Source organism: Erpetoichthys calabaricus, chromosome 9, assembly GCF_900747795.2.
Source record: "Erpetoichthys calabaricus chromosome 9, fErpCal1.3, whole genome shotgun sequence".
Lineage (NCBI taxonomy): Eukaryota > Metazoa > Chordata > Cladistia > Polypteriformes > Polypteridae > Erpetoichthys > Erpetoichthys calabaricus.
The window spans coordinates 26,064,727-26,087,866 of NC_041402.2; the positions used below are offsets into that span (position 1 = coordinate 26,064,727).

General features: G+C 38.5%; 1 protein-coding gene across 3 annotated transcripts in view; it reads right to left on the minus strand.

The window, feature by feature from the left end:
• brinp1 (bone morphogenetic protein/retinoic acid inducible neural-specific 1) overlaps window positions 1-23,140 on the minus strand; it is a 668,396-nt gene that overhangs the window by 69,423 nt on the left and 575,833 nt on the right. For all 3 annotated transcript variants that reach the window (XM_051932394.1, XM_028809186.2, XM_051932395.1), the window contains one exon: window positions 16,916-17,138. In XM_051932394.1, coding sequence (XP_051788354.1) covers window positions 16,916-17,138 — 223 coding nt within the window. The remainder of the gene's footprint in view (window positions 1-16,915; window positions 17,139-23,140) is intronic.

Consider the following 23,140-nt stretch of genomic DNA (forward strand, 5'->3'; position numbering starts at 1 on the left):
AATGGGCAACAACAGCAAATACCCACATTTACTTCCACTTTTATCAATCAAGAACAGAAAGGTAAGGCTGCAGTAGGCACAGGCTCACCAATCCTGGACAGCTGAAGAGTGGAAAAACGTAGCCTGGTCTGATGAATCTCAATTTTTGCTGAGACACACAGATGATAGAGTCAGAATTTGGCACCAAGAGCATGAATCCATGCATCCAACCTGCCTTGTGTAAACTGTCCACACTGGTGGTGTTAGTGTAATGATGTGGAAGAATGTTTTCTTTTAATCATTGCTTGAATGTCACAGCCTATTCGAGTATTGTTGCTGACCATGTGCATCCCTTCATAGCCACAATTTACCCATCTTCTAATGGCTCCTTCCAACATAATAATGCCCCATGTCACAAAGCAAAAGACACGTTAAACTGGTTTTATGAATTTGACAATGACCTCACTGTTCTTCAGTGGCCTTATCACTCAACAGATTTAAATCTAGTAGAACAACTTTGGGATATGGTAGAATGAGAAGTTCATAGCACGAATTTCTGCAGAAATTGTGTGATACAGTCATTTTAACATGGACCAGAATCACAATGTTTCCAAGAAATCAATTTCTAGATCAGGAAATGTTTCCAACACTGAGGCTGTTTTGACAGTGTAACAAAGGCGCTATATAGGCGCCCGACCCGACACAGATGGACACAGAGGCACGTATAAACACACAAGACTTTTATTTTTCTTCACCCATGGGTGCACGTCTTCCCCGTGACCCACAGGCAATACACAGTCCATAAAGCACTTGTCACACACACCCCAACAGTTTCTCCCTTTTACCACCACTCCTCCTCCTCAAGCTTCGTTTCCTTCCTCCCAACTCTGGCTCCTCGAGTGGTGGTGGCTGGCCCTTTTTATATCCCACCTGGAAGCGTTCCAGATGCTTGACCACCTGGTCCTAATTGCCCTTCCGGGTGGGGCTGAAAATACATTCAACTGGGCTGCTGACTCCCTGCAGCTCCCCACAGTGGCCATCTGAGCCCCCAGCCAGGCTGTGGAGGACTCCATCTACCATGGAGCCATGCACTAGGTTGGGGAATCATCATCCGCCAGGGAGGCTGCCACCAAGCGTTCCGGGGGAGGTATTGAACTGTCCATAGCTGCTCCCCCGGAACAGATGTAGCAGAGGCATTCCTGTCGGGCATGGGACCTGGCTGTCCATTACAACAGCAAAAGGTGGCCTCATCCAGTATTAGCATTTTGGTCCTAAGAATCTTTTCATGTTTTTTTTTTTTATTTTTTATTTTATTTGAGGAAATTGTCTTTTCGCATGACCTTTGAGGGTCAAAGCATAGGGTCAGCCATTATACTGTGAATTAACATTATACTTGTGAATTTCCCCTTGGGATTAATAAAGTATCTATCTATCTATCTATCTATCTATCTATCTATCTATCTATCTATCTATCTATCTATCTATCTATCTATCTATCTATCTATCTATCTATCTATCTATCTATCTATCTATCTATCTATCTATCTATCCAGCACCCCGGATCAGTTTTCAGGTTAAGGGCCTTTCTCAAGGACCCAATGGATTAGAACCCCTTCTGTCAGTAACAGGATCTTCCAGATACCAGTGCTAAGCCTTAGCCACAGAACCACCACTCTTGGAACAGTGGGTGTATTTTGACATTAAATTCTAAGCTTACAAAATTTGAAAAGGCTCATCCATTGAAGGTCCACCCTTTACCTGCTTAACTAATTTAGAGTGGAGGGGTGCCGGTTCATATCCCAGAATTATTAACAAGCACAAGGTGGAAACCAATACTGAATATGGTATCCAAGCTCATCAGATGCCATATCCATTGTCACACACGTGCACATGAGAGCCAGCCACAGGGACCAAAAGCAGGGAATTCAATGTCTGGCCAGGAGGTGGCGGGGTGCACTCAACCCTCTTATTTTGTCCCCGCAGACCAGACACATGAAATTGTGCCTGAGTATGACGATGTCACTTCCACCCCGGCCCCGAGGATGACATCACTTCCTTAAACCTCCCTATGATCTCCCTCCACTTTCTTCCTCCGTTGAGTAGTTCTGTTTAAGACTCACTTCTGTACACTATTGTGCTGAAAAACATTGCCTTTTTTGCGGCAAAGGTCAAGTACATGGGTGGCTGCCCCAAACCTTTGTTTTGTGTCGAGGCTCATCATTTCACATTATGCATACACACACACACACACACGCACACACAGTCAGTTCTTATATGGGTTCATACAGAATAACGCTGCCTTGCAGTAAGGAGACTGTGGAAGGTTGTCGGTTCGCTTCCCGGTTCCTCCCTGTGTGGATAGCGCTTTGAGTATTGAGAAAAGCGCTATATAAATGTAATGAATTATTTATTATTATTAACCAGTCAGCCTTACACATTCATACTTTTGTTATGTGGGAGGAAAGCCAAAATACAGAGTGGAAGAAAATGACACAAACGTGGAGAGAACATGCAGATTCCACTCAGACAATGCTTAACTCTAGTTCACCAGAGCTCTGAAGCAGCAGAGCTACTCACTAAGTCACCATTCTGCCTGGCACAGAAAGTACCCATTTAGGACCAAAATGCTACTACTTTCAATGTAAATTTTATTTTCAAGCAGTTCTTGGATTTGATATTACTGATAGGGTGCAGAAGCCTAAAGCGCTGCAAGCTCATTGTCAAAGGTAGACTTTTTACATTACTTCTGCACTTACATCATTTATTTACTTTCACTTGTTAATATTTTATAATCCTTTCAGCTTTTTTTTTTATTTTTCACAAGTACTGCCTCTCAATTTGCTCCTCACAAAACATCACCAAAAGCAGTAGTATCATAGAATTTACAACTCGAAATACAAAGGGCAATGAAGTGATTCTCATCATCTATTATACAAAATACATGACCCCGGCATTTACATGCTATAAACATAATTTACTCAAAGTAAATTATGCATAAAGCAGACTCCCTTGCATAATTTGGACTATAACTAATCCCAGAATGCACTGCTTATTAGTTAATTAATTGAATTATGATGTATTTTCAGATTTGAGGTCAAATGTTCGTATAATAATACATTCAAAATAAATGCATAAGACCAGCAGAAGGTAAACCTTAGCGTTAAGATTTTAAAATTACCCAACGTTATAGCACCATGAGGTGGCTTATTAAGTGTCAGACCTGCAACAATATGGATATGGGTGCGAGTTATGCAACTGCAAGATAAAAATGCTTTCTGTTAAAGGAATCTTTCATAGGGAAATTTAGGCACAAAACATTCATCCTAGCAATTAAAACTGCATACTGTGAGATAAATGAATTCCTTTAAAACACATTATTAATGATAACCCATTAAAACACTTAAACTGCAGCAAATTTAAGTAGATGTAGAGAAAAAAAGACATAAATATAATGAATATAGCAAGACTAAAAGTAATTTGTAAACAGTATAGACAATAAATTGTCACCAGAGATCTTTGTGAAATACAAGTCTCTGATATTAAGGAAAGACTCTGACAATTTTTATGTGAAGAAAGCATTCCATCATTAGTGGCCATACTCACAGATAGCGATAAATCAACTTTATTTTCAGTGTTTCTCTTCATTTTTCTTAAACCATTCTCCCTCTTTATAATTTTAGAGTGAAGTTGTTGTAGCCATCCATTTACCAAATCTGCTTAATTCCCTTCAAAGATCATTAGCAGAGAGTTGATGTATTCGTAACATACACAGGACAAACTTATACTCATTGGGTTAAAGAGTTAACCAAACATGCAGGTGGTTGGAATGTTAAAGGAACAACATCTGAAGAAAAACTCACAAGGAAAGTGAATGGGCAGGAATTTGATAAATGAATCTGTGAAATGTTTGTGGGTGAATGTTGGGTGAATTTTTGAGAGACTTCCTTGCTCCCGTTGGTATGGGCTTCCAGATTCTGCCATCCTTAACAGAATAAAGTGGACTCATACTTTAAAAATTACAGGTGCATAAAAAAGTTTTTAGAATTATTTGTAAATTCTGACAAGATCTTCTACTGATCTTCGACATTTATGTGAATAGTTGGTTTTTAATTTTTTATTAAATGCTCATCATTAAGTCTAACTTTAGATGTCAAACTATAGATCAAAATCTGTTTCATTTGTCATCTTAACATATTTACATACCTTATATAAATGTCTAAGCGTGAAAGTGTGTGTGTCTGTCTGGCCCGGAAATGAGAGGTGAAGTTGGGGTAAGGGCTCCACCTCCGAGGAAACAGAAAACTCACTTAGCCACTAATAACACAAAGCGAGGCCAGTATGTCAGCAAAATGAAACCTCAGAAGAAAGGCAAAGTTGCTTAGCCGCTAACATCAGCAAAAAATATCCCTTTTACTTTTCCTCCCACCGCTAATGCACAAGCGATACAAGCACGGCGGCAAAACGAATCCTCCTAGGAGGGAGATGCCCAGAGTAGTTTCTTTCAATTACCTGACATCTCTACATTTAAATTTTTTTTCTAACAATTTCAATAGTTTCCAGGACTCTGGGCTTTTTACAGCATGGGCTTACACAGCTAGTATTGTATAATTTTTTAAATATGCAAAAATTTTAAAGGCAAATTTTCAAGATATTTCAAGACTTACAAAAGCATAGTGCAATACAACTAATATTATTGTTTTCCATTCCATTATCCAACCCGCTATATCCTAACTACAGGGTCACGGGGGTCTGCTGGATACAATTCCAGCCAACACAGGGTGCAAGGCAGGAAACAAACCCTGGGCAGGGCACCAGCCCACCACATATTATTGTTTTCATCATATAGTATTTAATTATAGTACAATAAAAATATTTTGTCTTTCTATTATTTAAAAAGACTTTACTTTTATGTTTTCACAATTTACAAACAGGCAGCACGGTGGTGCAGTGATATCGCTACTGCCTCACAGTAAGGTGCCCTGGATTCGCTTCCCGGGTCCTCCCTGCGTGGAGTTTGCTTGTTTCCTCCCACAGTCCAACGACATGCAGGTTAGGTGCACTGGCGATCCTAAATTGTCCCTAGTGTGTGCTTGGTGTGTGGGTGTATGTGTGCGTGCCCTGTGGTGGGCTGGTGCCCTGCCCGGGATTTGTTCCAGCCTTGCGCCCTGTGTTAGGAAATAGCAGGTTGGATGATGATTGACTAACTGACTGACAATTTATAAACAGATTATCACAGACATTTCATGAGAAGTTTGGGTGGGACAGGTAAATTGACTTTAAATGTAGCTGAAATGTAAGTCCCATTTAATTAATTCTGGCACTCATTTCAAGTTTACTTATTTTAAAAACAATAAAATGCCTTCTAACTTTTTTGGCCCCTAGGATTTTTGCAACAAGACGAACTGTGAGATATGTGTGCCGACAAGTGGGCCCCCTCTAGTCACTGTACTGTGCTATAATTAAAATCAGTACAGGTATACAGAGTACAATAAAAAAAAGTCAAATGCCATGGCAACCGACAAAATACTTATAAAGTTTATATTGTGCATCTAAGCTTTGCGTTGCCTAAAACACATGTTTCTACACCATTAATACAATACAATTATGTAAACTTTTTTATTGAACTTATACCAAAATTGTTAGTTTGTAAATAATGTTTTACTTGTTTACTATGAAACAAATAAATTATTTAAACAAATTATAAGTAGTCAACATCACTGCATAAATTTGGAATGCATGGATACTTACAGTATGTACAAGTAAAAGCCTATGAGGAAAATGATCTACTGTATATTAAGCAACCCTACAGACATTAAACAAAAAAATAAATAAATGCAATGCCTAAAGCTAATTATGTCGACAGCATACAATTGTAAAGCATTATTAATTAATGTTAAGTATTGGAAAAAAAATATAGTATTAAACTAAAGAATTATTTTTATCTGTCTAAAATATGTACTGTATGTCACACTTTTTCTTCAACTGCTTTATTAGAAAAGTTCAAAGTTTACATGTGGGCAAAAAAAGCATCAGTTTAAACACAACATGGGAGACGCTGTCATAGAGGTGTACCGCTTTTCGAGACCCTTTTTCTACCCCAGGGTGGCACAATTGTAACTTGTGCTACTGATCCCTAGAATGGCAAAAAGAAACGAAAATGAATAAGTGATCCAGAGTGCAAGTGACCAACACTACTTCAATACTAGCTACACAACAAGTACAGAAGCAGAATGATGACTGAAATAAAATGATTATTATGAAGAAATAAATCAGCTGTTTACACAAATACTGCACTGCAGAGTACCGCCTACATAGATGGACTACAATACAAAACACTCTACTAATAAACCATGAATATACAATGACAAGTATCATAAAAAATTAACCAACAGTTTGGTAGAATTACGTTTTTTAAAATTTTTTTAAGTCTGCTATTTTGAGGGTGATACCTTAATACTGTGAAACGTTTGTCTCACACCACTTCTTCACACAGGCATGTCAGGGCTCCCTTCCGTGTTCTCTATAAAAAGGTAAAAGGATCCTCTATGTTGCAAAGTCCTCTTGCCTTCCATGGATGAACCCTGGTTCACCGAACCCTCCTGTAGGTAGCGTAGCTTTCCTTGTAATATCAGCAACTTTCACTCTGCCGCTGTTCCTCACCTCACCAGAGTGGTGGCTCTGAGGCTAGAGATCTGCACTGGCAATCGGAAGGTTGCCGGTTTGAATCCCATAAATGCCAAAAGAGACTTTGCTCTGTTGGGCCCTTGTGCAAGGCCCTTAACCTGCAATTGCTGAGCGCTTTGAGTACTGAGGAAAGCGCTATATAAATGCAAAGATTTATTTTATTTTTATTTACCTCTCTTTTACCCTCTTCTTTGCTATTTCACTTTGACCTTTTTAGCTATGGTCAGTCCCTACTCTTTTAGCTTTTGTTGTTTTTCCAAGGTCAGGTGCTATTGTCCAAGTAATCTATAGGTTTCTAATACCTATTCAGATTCTTTACTACTGTATTTACAGTAATGATGAAAAGGTAGAACCAGACAATGACACACAACAACCCACATGACAACTGTTACAGAGTAAGCAACATCTGAAAGCGATTTGGAGATATATGTAGACACAAATCTTTCTTCAACCAAGCAATGTGCAGAAGAAATGAGAAAGGCAAATACAAGGAAAGGTTATATCGTAATAACTATTGAATATAAACTAAGGAATGGTAAGCTCAGACTTTATAATGCACTAGTGAGAGCAGTTCTACTCACAACACAACCAGAAAGACATAGCAGCACTTGAAGCCGTACAGAGGAGAGCAACCAACTGCATCCCAGGACTTAAGGACGTGTCCTAGTGTGACAAACTAAGAGAATTAAACCTGTTTAGTCTCGACTAGAGGAGACTGCATGGGGGCTTAACTCAGATCTTTTAATTTCGCAGAGGCATTGATAAGAGTAGATCTGCAGAAATCTTTCATCTTAAGGGTTAATCAAATACAAGCACACTAGTGGAAATCAAGAAGAAAAGCATTTAGTTCTGAAGCCACATAGCAGGAAGAATTTTGGGAATCTAAAATGAACCCATAAGATATGTAGTGGAAGCAGAAACCTTGATAGCACAAAAGTGTATCTGGATGAAATACAGGGACAACTGTTGGCTAAACAAAATGAGCCTGACGGACTGAATTATCCCCTGAGCTGTCTAATTTATTATAATAATTTCTTAGTTACGTCACTAATGTCAGGTTTTCACTCCTAATATGCCAGAATGGGTTGGAGAAAATGGATTCACCTGTGACAGACTCCAACCTCAGGAATGTATTATTATTTATGATTTCATGAATGGACACCACCCTCTATCACAATGCAGTTCAGCAGGTCAGTTAGATGTTGACTTTACTTTTGCCCTGTGATGATGACTCGGATAGGTTTGTATGTTTCAGGATCTTGGGGGCCTTATTTTTTTCCTGACTATTTTACTATTGGGATTTTTTGAACAAAAATAACTTGAAATTTATTAATTAAGTGTTTATAAACCACCATGTTGTATTGGATTGCAAAGAGAGTCGCAATATGCCATTGCACCAATGATCGTGCTCCATCCTGTTCTGACGATTGTGCAGGTTTCACTAAAGGGGACCTTCCACGTTGGAGGGCTGTGAAGAGAAAAATTGGGTCATGACACCAAAATTGTTGAAAAAACACTGTATTAATGTATTAGTGCATATTGAATATGTACATATACTTTATATATGTATACAATGATTCTGAAGTGTTTTACTGTTTAGGCCGGAGTTATACTTCACGCGACGCGACGCATGCTGCAGCGGACGCTCCTGCTACGCAAGCGTTGAAGTGTTATACTTTACGTAAATCTGGAGTAATCCGCCAGGTGGCAGTGCGAGATATTATCATGATGAGAACATGTTCAGCTTCTCTGTGTTGTGAATTGCCTAGAACACCCATTAAATTCCGATGACACCTTACCGCAATATCTCTGAAAAGGATGTTTATTGATTAAATCCAGGGATGTGTCCATTCCAGCAAGCATTGGGCACGAGTGAGAAACAATCCCTGGAAGATGCCTCAGCTCATCGCAAGGTGAATACAAGCACACACATACACTAGCGTCATTTTAGCGACACCAAATCCCCAAATATGCATATCTTTGGAAGGAAACTGGAGCACACTGAGGAAACCCAGCAGGAAAACATGTAAACTCCAGGCAGGGAATATCAGCGACGTGACTCCCTGCAAGACAGCAGCGCTAACGCTCCGCCACTGTGTCACCCCATGTGTGTAATTATTAACAGTATTCATTATTTAAACGAAATTACCGATTTATCTGTAAAATGTAATATACATACTTTAATGCTTTTCATCGTGAAAGTGATATCAAGTATAAATCTAAGGATTCTAAATGTGCAGAGAGTTGGAATATCATACATTTAATGTGCTTAGTGTGGTGATCTATTGCTGGCGATTCGCTGCTGTCAGGAGCAGAGGAAGCCCTAGAAAAAAAGATAGCACAGAAGATGGTATGTAAGAATTTTAAAAAGTATCGTGTCATTACGACGCTTGAATATAAAAGCACCACGAATACATTTGTATGTCGGCATTTTGCTTCAACACAGCAAACCATTTATCAAATATCAAAGTGCGCACACCGATCTCGTAGGATCCGCAATGCGGCTTTCTGTCACATGTAGATAGTAAACAGAGACTCTGACGTCACATTCCAACTTTTAGCACACTGTGCCCCCCGACTTTTTGCTGGTACTGCAACTCGTGCATGCGTCACGTTAATTTCTGAGGACCTGCTCAGAGTACGCATCAAATGAACGCTCAGAATGCGTGGCGGCCATGATGCGGGCACTTACGCGTTCTGAGCGTGAAGTATAAATGAGCCCTAAGTATTATTGCCTTACATTTATACATTTGAAAGCACCCTCATTTATGCTTCCTAATGGTGTACATAGATGTAGATTCTGCAGAAACTTGTTTCACCAAATACTCAGTTTCAACTCACTTTAGGTTGACTGGCCATCTCTTAATTGTCCTGTCCTGTTATATACATGTGAAAGACTTTGCAAAGTGCTTGGACTGATGATCAGTCCATTGTTGGTTCCTGTCTTGTGTTGGATTTTGTCATGATGGGCACTGACTACCTATCACCATTTAATGCAATACACATGCCCAGAAAATAACACGTACCATGGGCCATTTTGAAACTGCTAGTCAACCTCAAACAAACATCTTTGGAGAACATTCAAGCTCCATGAAAATAACAATAAGGAGTGGGATTCAAATCCAAGATGCTGATTATGTGAGGCAGCAGCCTTAACGACAACATGAGAATGATTCCTCCATCCATTTAATTCATGCAGAGCCTATCCTGGAAAAGCTGAGAGCAAGGTATGGAAATGTGAATAATGGAAACACACCAGAAACATGTCACGAATTCAATTCATTATCAACTTGAGCTTGCTAAGAAATCGTGATTGGCTCATATACAGCTTGAAAGCATCTTTGAAGTTGTTAAAATATCATACATTTTGCACTACTGAAGAGAACATGGTGTTCTAGAGCTGGATTAAGGCCATCTGATAATCTAAGAAAAGTACAACAGCAGCAGTGCTCCCTTGCCCATTCCATTTCTTAACTGACAAGAAATTAAGACTCAATAATATAAAGAGCTTAGGGGTCCATTACAGATGAGTTTAATGCTAGCCAGACATTTTTACGCTTGACTGAACTGAAACTGTTACGTCATGAGATGACAACAAATGTGATGTCTGATGACACCTTGAGCTTGGGAGTTAAAGACTTGATAGCATGAGGAAATCACTCTGTGGTGCTTAGTGCCAGTGCTAGGTTATGTTGCTCCCTAGGCCAAGCTTATTAGTGTGCCAACCTACTGCTCGGTAGCTAACCCGTGCGGTTGGGTGTCCCCCCCTTATGATCTCCACTCAAGGCGAATGCCTAATTTGCCATAATGGTGGCGCTGACCCTGCTCGCTTTCCCTTGGTGCCATAAGCACATGCTTATTTTATTTAATGCTTCATCCAGATTTGCTTGTTCTTCTTTGGATAGCTTGAATGGCGCTTGCTGGTTGTCCGGTGTGCAGGATTTCACAGAAAACTTTACAAGTACTCTCACCTGTACCTTGCAGAATTTGGGAGGAAAGTCTATGGATGTATGATGTATTATTTTTAAAATATAGTTTTATTTTACACACTTCTTTAATGTCTTCTGCACTTTAAGTGTAGAATGAGAAGGCATCAATATGAACCCTCATATCCTTTTTTTCTGAAATGATTTTCAGCACCTTTGTGTCTCCTGTCTTGTATTTAAGATGTATATTCTTATTGCCTGCATGTAGCATTTTGAAGTTATTTACTCTGAATTGCTTTTCCAGGTGTTTCCCCAGCTTTGAAGATTTAATTCAAAAGACAAGATAAAATGGAGCCTAGTAACTATAGACCCATAAATTGCCCCTTTATCTTTTTTGTGAAATCATAGCTATAGTCAAAAAAAATTGAAATGGTATTGTAAATGACAGCCAGCACGGGTTCAAAAGGTAGATCTTCTCACATACTCAACCAGATGTTTTCAAAAATACAACAAGGGCTGTCATTAAAAGTATATAATATTATGTTTCCTTTAACATGTATCAGTCATACACAGATATAGCCCATCTGTGTACTGTATATCTGCATCTATCTAAATGTAGTGAAAATAAAAGCAGATAGTATAGGAATAATTGATTTAAAATGGTAAACAGCAATAGTAGGTTTAAAGTGGAATACTTTTCTGGAAATAATTTGAAAACAGATGTCCATTTTTGTGTCAGTACAGTACTGGATGATATGCTTAGGTACATAGCAGTCCAGACAAAGGCAAGTGATTCCCATTTACACATAATGTACAATATATCTCATGCAGTAGACTTTTTACTTCATTTTCAGAGTCAGAAATGTAGAGTGGATGAAATTATACAATTTAAAATATGTTAAATAGTAGACAAAATGGTCATATAACTCTGGAAAAATGGGGAGATAAACTTAATTGTTCACGCATTCTAATACTGTTGAATCTGTTTTAGTTTTTTTTTGTTCTTGTTCCTTTGTTTTCTGTTTATTCATTTTGAAGTGAGATTGGAAGGGGCACAGTCAGTTGCCCCCACTAGGTTTAGCTATAGTACCCCCTCTCGGCCTCAGAGGAGCCCAAACAGTGTTTCACAGACGCTTATGTATGAATATATTATATATAAATTTTTTTTTACCAAGCATGTGTCTCTAAGGGACGCCTCAAGGACTCATCCCAGGCAAGTAAAACCCCACTGTGTTTTGGGGGAATGCTGCCACTAACATGGCACTAACTAAAAAAGTCTCTTTTTTTCTTCTTTAGCTCAGAGGAGACGCCCGCTGAGGGTAACTGACCTCTCCCCTTCCCAATGGGACCGGTATAAAAGGGAGATGCCCACAAATGTTGGCGTCTCATTTGGTCATAACCTTTGATAAGAACGGAACTCCCTCAGTTTTTGACAGTGAAGGAAACTTCAGTTAACCCTGCCATAGACGTGATTTACATTTATTTTAGTGCTTTCGAGTGCTTACTGTATACAGTATACTTGCATTTAAGTTCTCCCTCGTATAATTTTTGGTATTTTATAATGTCGGTCATTATAAGTCAAATGGGGAAAACTCACGCTATTGGTCCAAGATATTATGATATGCTAATGCCCACCTGAGAGAGTAACTACGGAGCACACTGTCTTTTTTTTCTATGTATTGTGCCTATGTGACCACACGGTAATACCTGAATTATTCCGAAGCAACATTTGCACTGTTTTGTGTTTTTTTGTATTTCACACCCTCATACACCTTTATCGTAAGAGCATCCCTTATCTACGATGGAGCATTCGATCAGAAGGAAATATAAAGCTGGCTTTAAATTAAAAGTCGTTGAAGTGGCGAAAGAAATTGGTAACTGCGTTGCTGCAACAAAATTCAATGTGTCTGAGAAAGTGGTGCGAAAGGAAGCAAGAAGATGTAAAAAAAAAAAAAAAAAAATTATTGTCACATTTTTGAACGGGCGTATAAGTCGGGGTCTGATTTTATGATCGATTATTTGGGTATCAAGACCTAACTTATAAGCGAGTATATACGGTATTCAATTTGTTCACCCAGAGAATAAAGGGGGCAACCAGTCCACTATTTATATATCTTTAAAATCCTTGCATTGCTGTGAAGAGAACTGAACTCTTGGATCACTGAGTTCTGCTTTTGGTGATCACATATACAATCTCAATGTAAAAATTAGTACAATAAAAATTTGGAGAAACAAGAAAAGTAAATGAAAACCAACATGACACTACAAAGAACGAATTACTGTAAAAGCTTTCTTTTTAATTATATGTAGTAAAGTCAGGTTGGTATTTCTGAAGCTAAATGTCTCCTTGTCTTAGCTAGTTTTGTCATTTTTAATTGTAATTCTTCTCACTGCATTTCTGTCATCTGTGTTTTATGATGACTCCAAATGAAACACAGAAGGGATTCATCAGAATGATGAACATCAAGGTGCTATGTGTAAGGACAACCATAAAATGACCATATTAAAGATATTGCAAGGCATAAATAATTGATACATGAGCTGGAGGCAGAAAGCCAAACCAATGAAGAAGATATTAGCTTTTATTGAATATATCAAGACAATAAATGCTGAGAGACTTATTCCACTTTCTTACAATCCAATGATAAATTATATTAGTGCTTTATTAAAGGATCTCAGCGATTACTAATGCAGCTGCACATTTTATTCAAGTGCAGTGTTTTATTTGCTTTTGACCATGGTCCTTCCTCTAGGTGTTAATTAATTATCTTTCCAGCATTTTTTCATATTTTAATTAGCGGTTAATCACTTAAACCAGAAACACACCCAATTAAAAGGAATAGACCCTTATTTAATACTGCAGGACTGTGCTAATTAAACAAGAATGTAATCATATACTCAAATCCTTTTAATCCAATTGAAGGTCATGGTGGACTGGGGCCTGTCCCGGCAGCACTACTTTTAAAGCAAAAAAAAAAAAAAAAGCATGAATGTATAAGAAGGAGAGTTGCATCTGGTCATTTTATGTCAAAACAACACTTTGAACTCAAAAAATTCTGAAAAAATTACCAGGTGAACCTTTGTTAGTCAGGAGATACCCTGTAATTTTTTTTTAATGAAATATCAATATTTTTCAAGATACAGCCAGTTTACAGAGGAGAGGGGGGTGTCAATTTTATCCGGCCTCATTCCTTCATCAAATTTCACAAGTCCATAGTTCAAGAACTAAACCACTGAACAGGCTCAGACTTCCACCTGCAGCTGAAATCACTTCAGTACACATGTACTGTGTCAGCATGCCCATGTCGATCAAACAGAGGAAGCTCTGCAGTCTACTTGTGACTTTACACTGTAGGAAGATACGTACTGTAAATAAATCAAGGTAAATAACATTCAGTCTGGCTTTTTTATAAGTAAAATATAAATGTTTTTTTAAATAAAGACCATCACGATACCTGATTGTGATACCTGACCTGCATGATACCTTGGCGAGCTCTGTAAGCTCTGCTTTTTCTTTGAAGGACAGGTGTGGGGAAGACTGACTGGCAGGATGACCTCAACCTGTTGCTGCATCCAAACGGTGCCATTTTTCGCAACGCCTGGTGCAGCTGTACTGTTCTTATATGTGAGTAGACGTTTCTTGCAGGAACCCTCATCCTCATCTGAGTTCACCTCTGCTATAGCACGACTTTATTTGAAAACAGCAGTGTCAGATCGGGGCGAGTGTGAACACGACTGAGAGAATAAAACAGAAAAAAAAAAACTGCTAACCTTTACGAGTACCATACATTTACACCAACTGTTACAGACTCAAATCACATGTGTTTTTATTCTATAATAGTAAGAGTAAGAGCAGCTCACTACTCAAAATAGAGGCATCCGGGATAGAACCGGGAACGTCTTGATTATGAGTCAGCAGTTCTTACCGCTGCATCACCAAAGCAGCCATATTAAAGTGGTGTCAATGTCGCACCCTAACATGAGTTTTTTTTCTGCTTTTATATTCTTGAATAAAAGAGCACTAGTTTTGTTATACTTGTACCTTTTGTGAAAGTGTTTATTTGATACTTGGACTTCACACATTCTACACTTCATGTCTACATTTTATTACTAAAACATGAAAAACGTTTTTGTTTTAACAATGTGTTTACATAGATTGTTGTAGACACGGAACACACATTACATGCATGCATTCCAAATAACAATATATTATTTACCCTATACAACTCTAGGCAACTCACATGCAGGTAAACAGACTTGAACTGGGAGAACTTTCTGCTGTGGTGGGAGGACGGGATAATAGGCTGCTTGCTGCTTTTGCTTATCGACACATTTACAACACAAAAGACGCTGACAGAGAGGTGTGAAGAGATTTAAGGTGGGCCGGGAGTACAAGTTTTTTCGTAAGCTTTGGTAATCTTAGTGTTAACTGGTATAGTATGTGATGAAATTAAAACATATGGTCCAGATGACCCAGCATGGTCAAAGCAGAACCTTGAAATTGACCAAAATTTAATTTGAGTTTTTGGCTTAGCTGTGTTTAGGCCTCAGAAACACATATTTGTAACAAACACAGACTTTTTTCCATATTCAGGAGACTATATAGGTTTTCTTAATAACAATAAACAGAAAATTAACTGTATCAGGGTTTGAATAGCAGACCCTTCAAATCTATAAAGTAATTTTGGATTACATTTTCAGAGTACCCTAACAGCACATAGGAATGTACAGATAATTTTTAAATTATTTTGTATTTATTCTGCATTGTCCTATGGACTATGGGAGACCCAGCAAGGGGAGTCAGAGTTGGAAGTTAGAGTGAAGGAGCTGCTGGGAGGTGAGGAGGATTGATTTATTGTATTATTGATTTATTGTTTATTGGGGTGCTTGTGGTGTATATTGTGGCACAATATCGAAAAGAAAAGAAATTAAAAAGATTATTGGGGCATTTACTTGGTGTCTTTTACTTGGTTTGTCTCCGGGGTTGAGCAGCAACAGCGCCCCCTAGTGTCACAATACATATATATAAGACTAATTTTAACTAACAGCAAGGGTATAATTAAATGAATTAAATACTTCTAGTTTGTTATGATGATATTTTGTTATTTATTGAGCTTCTGTTAAAAGCTAACTTTCCCCCGTGGACAAGAAAAACACTGTCTATATATTTTGGGAACATGGTTGACAAGAATGGGAGAACAGACGCTGACATCAGAGTCAAGTTTGGAAAGGCAAGAACAGCTTTCTTTCAACTATATAACATTTGGGATGCCAGAAACCAATCTCTTGTAATTAAGATCAGACTCTGAAATACCAACATGAAGTCTGTCCTACTCTACAGAAGAGACATGGAAGAGTACTGTTACCACTACTAACAAAATCCAGAGGTTTATTAACACTTGTCTGAGAAGAATTCTCTGGATATGCTGGCCCTTCACCATCAGCAACCAACAAATGTAACAGAAAAGTAAAAAAGAGTCAGTGAAAGAAGAGATTCTCTGTTGATGATGGAGGTGGGTAGTTCATATACTCCCAAACAAGCTTCTAAGATCACTGCACAAGGCATAAGGAACAGCACAGGAAAGAGCAAAAGAGGCTGGTCAAGAAACTCCTGGTGGCATGACATAGAGGCAGATTGTATGAGAGTGGGGTATACCTGGCCCCATCCTGTCCAGTTGGGCTTCTTCTTAAAGGGTGCTGCTGCCATTTTGAATCAGCCTATCGTTTGACTCTAGTCTGAAGAGACCATTTGTAAGTTTGATATCTTTTTGGGGTTTTATCCATCAGTTATACAGGGCTCACCTTTGAGATGTTCCACTTTATCTTGACTTGTCTTCTATTTTACACTATCTATCTATCTATCTATCTATCTATCTATCTATCTATCTATCTATCTATCTATCTATCTATCTATCTATCTATCTATCTATCTATCTATCTATCTATCTATCTAAATTTAATGGAAACAATCATTGTGTCTATTGAGAAACATTTTGCTGAACTTGCTTTTTATTTAAGGACTGCAGAGAGCACGAGTCAATTCTGGCAGCATCACACACTAGAATGACCTGATATCACTGAGTTTGACCTACAGGACAAGTCAGAAGGCAATCCTGGATGTGAATCCACTTGAACAAAGGGTGCGATCAAACAAAACTTCACTCCACTTTACATGTTAAACTAATAGCTTAGTTGGTAACAGTTACCTTTGACTTCAGTATGATCATCATGTGCACCCTAATATTGGAATTAAAAATAATTCACAAAAAAGAAAAAAACATGCAAAGTTAATAGTTGAACGAATTAGACTGAAAAGTCGACATTACCTCTCTCTAGGCATTTGGTGGTTAGGATTGTGATGACAGCGGATACTGAGTCCAAACAGTTTTCGAGCAGTACGGAGCATTTTCATTTTGTGGGTCTCCATTGAGCTTTGCAGAAGCCTATAACGGGCTTGCAAGTCCCAGTCATTGCCCCAAAGCTGGTGAACGCTGCTTATTGGTAAGAAATGAGTAGAAGGCAGCCTCTTAAGAAATGACTTAAATTCATCTGAAATAAATAAAGAGAAAGGAAAAAGGTAATATATACAGTTTCATTACATGTATTTCAGAAAATAAATGTGCTGGCTCAGCCCTTTTGTCTCACACATTTGCGGGAAAGCGAAGACCACACAAGAAGTGTGTAAAGATGAACTGGAACTGATTTTGCTTTAAAACCTAAAATTTGGGATTAGCTTCAGGGAAGCTCAGTACAGTATATGTTATTAACTTTGGACTGTAAACTGTCATCTATTTTTAATGCTTTAAATATAACATGTACAAAATCCATATTACTGCTTTAGGCAATTCCTGCATTACTTTACTTTGAGGTGCTTTAAAAAAAAATCACACCATGACACTCTGTTTATTAAAATACCCATAACTTCAGTTTGCTTTGAACTGGAGAAGAGTAAATTAGAGCTCCTCTCTGTTCACTAATAAAGAGAAGAAAAAAATGTATGTGTTAATTTTCAGTGCAATGAAATAACTAAGTAAGGTAATATATAATACATTAAATGGAAAACAATTGAACAGGCGATTATGGTATGGTATGGGTGGGGGTTGATTTGGTCTTAGCTTTGTTAAGTTTCACTTGCTTGTATGGAATGCTACTTGCTTTTAATAAATTCAATAAAATGTTTAAGAAAAAAAAAAAAGACGCACATACTGTGTATGATGATAGCATAACTAGAATTGGCCTGCCTCACCCCGTTTGGGATTCATGGTGGTTAACATGGCTCTAAAGTGCAACCAAGTATTTAGAAGGCTAAGACCAATCCCTTAGAGTCGGCTTCAACACAATTTACTGTATACTAGATGGGCAAAGGTATGTGGAGACCCCTCCAAATTATGGAATTCAGCTGTCTACTACTTGTTAATAATAATTCTTTGCATTTATATAGCGCTTTTCTCACTTTTCTCTCAAAGCGCTCAGCAATTGTAGGTTAAGGGCCTTGCTCAAGGGCCCAACAGAGCAGAGTCTCTTTTGGCATTTACGGGATTCGAACCAGCAACCTTCCGATTGCCAGTGCAGATCCCTAGCCTCAGAGCCACCACTCTGCCTAACTAGTGCACTGACTCAAGCACACAGCCATGCAGCCTGCAAACACACACTGAATGGGTTGTACTGAAAAGCTCAGTGACTTTAAACATGGCACTGTCATAGGATGACACCTTTGAAATTTCTGCTCTGTTGTCTGTGCCTCAGTCTACTGAAAGTGCTATTATATTTAAGGGGATGCATCGAGGTGCTACATCAGCTCATCCACAAAGTGGTAGACCACAGAAACTCACAGGGCTGGACCGCCAAGTACTAAAGTGTATAGCGCTTAAAAATCAAGGTTCCTCTGTTGCATCACTCACAACAGAGTTCCAGTCTGCTATTGGAATAAAAATCAGCACAAGAACTATATGCCAGAATCTTCAAGAAATGGGCTTCCATGGCCAAGCAGCTATACCCAAGCCTAGGATCAATGTGCCCATCAGCTGAAGTGGCCGCCGCCTTTGGAGAAGTGGAAACATGTTGCCTGGAGTGATGAATCCACACTTCACTATCTGATAGTCTGATGGACCAATTTGTGTTGCCTGCATTGATACCTTCTGGACTGCTTACTCTTAAAGTTTAATGGAGAATGGATAATGGTCTAGGGCTGTTTTTCAGGATTTGGGATAGGCCCCTTATTTCCAGGGGAGGACACTGTTAATGCTACAGCCTATAAAGACGCACATCCAACTTGGTGGCGACAATCTGAGGAAGGCCATCTTCTCTCCCAGTATGGCTATGCCCCTTTGCACAATGCCAGGTCCATAGACGTGTTTGGTTTGGAGGAATTTGACCTGCCTGCACAGAACTCTCACAACAACCCCTACTGAACACCTTTGGGATGAATTTGAATGCTGATTGTGAGCCATGTCCTCTTTTCCAACATAAATTTCTTGGAGGAGGCATAGTGGTCTGGGGCTGTTTTGGGTTTGGGCTAGATTTTTTTGGTTCCAATGAATGGTACTATGAATACTACAGCATACAAAAACATTTTAGACAACTGTGTGCTTCCAACTTTGTTGCAACAATTTGTGGAAGGTCCTTTTCTGTTCCAGCATGTCTGTACCCCTGTACACAAAACCAGGTCAATAAAGACATGGAGGAACTCCAGTGGCCTGCACAGATCTCTGACCTCAACCCTATTGAATACTTTTGCATTGATTTGGAATGCAGATTGGGGTCCAGGTTTTCTTGTTGACCTCACAAATACTCTTTTAACTGAATGGGCATCAATTCCTCCAACATACACTAACATTTTTTTGGAAAGCCTTCCCAGATGAGTGGAGACTGTTATCATTGCATAATGGGGCCCAACTCCATATTAATGTCCAGGGTTTTAAAATGGGATTTCCAACAATCTCATATAGGTGTGATGGTCAGGTATCTGTATACTTTTTGCCGTATAGGTTCCATAATAAAGCAAACAATGAGATTACAGTAGGTACATAAGGGTTCCATTTCACATATCAGCTGGGAAACAGCCTTCATGTGGAAAACTGGACTTCACAGAAAATAGCGAGCTACTTCATTGAAATCCTAGTGATAATTTAAACGTCTTCTTTATCTTCTCTTAACATTTCTTTTACTCTCGCTCATTAAAGCCAGCTTTTTCTATCAAATTTTTTCATAATCAGATATGTTCTGGTCATAATTTAATAAATAGGAAGCTGACAACACTCAAGGAATGGAGTATTTGTTAATTCTGTTATACTGTACCATACTGATGTGGTGCTGCCTCAGTTTTTAATGACTTGTTACGTTAATTTATTATTAATTAGTATAGATACCATGGTGCATATACATGGCAGCTTGTAAAGGAAGATGCATGATACGGATGGCTGGTTTGAGAATGGTGCGTTTTCTTCATAAATATTTAAAATAAAAACACATTTTATTAATGGTAAAAAATAAAATAAAAAACAGCCCTATTTTAATTTTAAAAGTTTCTAGCACAAAAGATGTATTAACATCTGAGGTAAAAATGAACATAGCAATATGCATTATGCATGTAACTTAGGAAAAGTGCTCTATGATTGTAAAAATGATCAGTTCTAATGGAACATTTTAAAACATAATGAAATGTCTCACAAAACAGTCTTTCACTTTTACAAACAAACTGTCTCTCCTGTAACAGCTGTTTTGGGCTTTGCAGAGTGAATATGAGCTTTAAGTCGCATGTGCCAGCTAAACAGACTGTACAGTCGGCTTCCAACACGTTGCATCCATGTTGGAAACATTTTTTTTTTTTTGCGTAACTTGTCTGTCAATGTACATTTTCATCTGGGCATCTATTGTACTTATAATTTCATGTTAAACAATAAGGTGCCTCTGAACAATCTGGGCAAAAATAGGATGCCTGGTCACTCAGTCTCTTCCATTCTCTGTCCCTCTTTCTTTATTTGTCTATCAACTGATTTTTTCAAAATTATCGTCCTACTCTGATTATATTGTGAAAAAACAAAAAAACATCATAAACAAATTATCACTCACACCTGTAAAATATGTTCAGTGTAATCGAAACTGCTGGGCTATGTAGAGGTAAAAACAGTTAGGTGATTGGGAGAGGGATGGGACTGTGTTTCGTCTTTTTTAGATAATGTAATAAGGGAGGCCATTGGACTGAGGTCCTGGCCGGGATGGAGGGTGTACCTGTTCCCATTCAGAGCTATAAAATGGGTGGATCAGCACTAAATGCCATAGATTATAAAGTCCCCCGATTCACTAGGTGGCAACGGTGCTGTTCTGGTATATCCATGCAGGCATCCAGGAGCTAAGTTGAGAATTGCAGTCACGTTGGGCAACCCAGCTGGGTGTCATTGGTGCTGCCAGGAAGAGCTGTAGGGGAGAACTGTCCCCACTTTGAGGGGCTTCCGTCTGACTTGGAAGTGATTCCACAGAGCAATATTGGTAGCACTGGAAGTACTCCCTGGTCCGGCATAAAAGGAGAACACTTCATCTCCAGGGAGAGTTGGAGTCCTGTGGTGGTAGAGAATGCTTGCTGGGAGGTGTGGAAAGAGTATATTAAACTAGTCAACATCAGTTCTGTTTAACTTGTGTTGGGAGTATTTTTTCGAGAAGCCTTTTAACGTTATTTGTGAACATTAAACAAGTTTCTTTGAACCTGTGACTGTGTCAGTTAAATTGTGCCTGGAGTTTGGAGTGCTGTTACACCCCCTAGTGGTCACAGCAGATAGATAGATAGATAGATAGATAGATAGATAGATAGATAGATAGATAGATAGATAGATAGATAGATAGATAGATAATACAGGCAGAACTTATAGACTGGGGGGTCAAAAACACCAAGCAAAAAAAAACAGTAAAAGGGAAAAATGAGAATCGTGAGTCAACAACAAAAGAAAAGTCAAAATCAAACCTGCAGGGATTACTTAGAAATAAGACTAACTACACTAAGGATTTTGGAGCCGTTGTTTATGCCTCCTCTGGACCTTGAGAGGGCAGCCACCCTGGTTCATATGGTGGTCAAGGGAACAGAGCATGGAAGCTCAACCCTATAGGTCTTGTCTCAAAATGTTTATTTTTTTATTTGGAAGGCAAGTTTTACCCTCCCTAAGTGTTTTACTAAGTGAACAAATGTACTATTATCACTTAAAGGAAACAAGGAAACAGACTTAATGGCTGGCACTAGTTTTGATAAAGTAAATTCAATGTAAAATGAGGCCATAGGAAAATAAATGCTTTCTCTGTATAAACGTGCATTTTCTAAACTCAATTTCTGGGTTGTAAAACACTTGATTTTTAAAAGTCAGAAAGGCAACTACAAAGAATATATGTAATGATTTACTCAACTGCTTAAAGTGGATCTTAGATTTTCTCCATAAAATGTTTTGGCACAAGCTCAGTCTTGAAATGGCAGGTATAAAGTGCTACAATCAAAGCTGATTTACAGTGCAGTTAGGATCTCCTGTATATTTATTCTAAAAAGCAACCTCTAAGACAACTGCAGAATGCTTGGTTTTATGATACTGTTAATGGCATGTGCCTGGATTGCCAGATACATGGACATGAACATTAGGATCAAAAATAACAAAATGTAAATACTTTTTACAGCTTTGCAATATACAGTACATTTCATATAAAAAGGTGGGTAAAAATGCAAAAATATTTTTAAAGAATGGTTTCCCACTAAACCTGGAATGACTGTGTAGATTTTCTCTTGCTTTCATTTTACGTTACAAAGGAAGGTGCCACAATGTCTCAGAACCTGCAGTAGCTTCTGAATCCAACCAACTACAAGTCACGTATGGCAAAAATGAAGGCTTAACACTAGAATTACCAGAGCCTACGAAAAAACTCGTTGATCTGGCCCACCTTAAATCCGTTCGCACCGCTCCCTCAGCGTCTTTTGTCCTGTAAATATGCCGATTAAGACAAGCAGCAAGCAGCCTGCTATTCCATCCCCCCACCTACTTAGAAAGAACACAAACTTCTCCAAGCTCATGCCTTGATTGATTATCTGGGAGTGAAGTGCTGGAGTTTTAGAGTGGAAATAATAGATCGTTATTTGGAACACACGCATTTCATGTGTGTTCCGTTTCTACAATAATCTGTGTAAACACACTGTTAAAACAGAAACGTTTTACATATTTTAGTAGTAAATGACAAAATTTTGGCATAAACTATATAATGTGTGAAGCCTGAAGTCCAAAGATCAAATAAACACTTTCACAAAAGGTATGCATTTGCTGTGACCGCTTTGGTGGAGCAACAGTATCAACTGTTCACTGATAATCAAAACTTCACAGGTTCGAGACCAGACGAGCCCATTTTGAGAAGTGAGCTGCTCTTATTCTTACTATCTTAGAATAAAAACATACATTTGATTTCAGTCTGTAACAGGTCGGTGTAAATTTATGAAACTTATAAAGCTTAGCTTTGTTTTTTTTTTATTCAGTTTTATTCTCTCAGTCGCGTTCATGATTCCCCCACCCCAAACACCAACCCCCCCC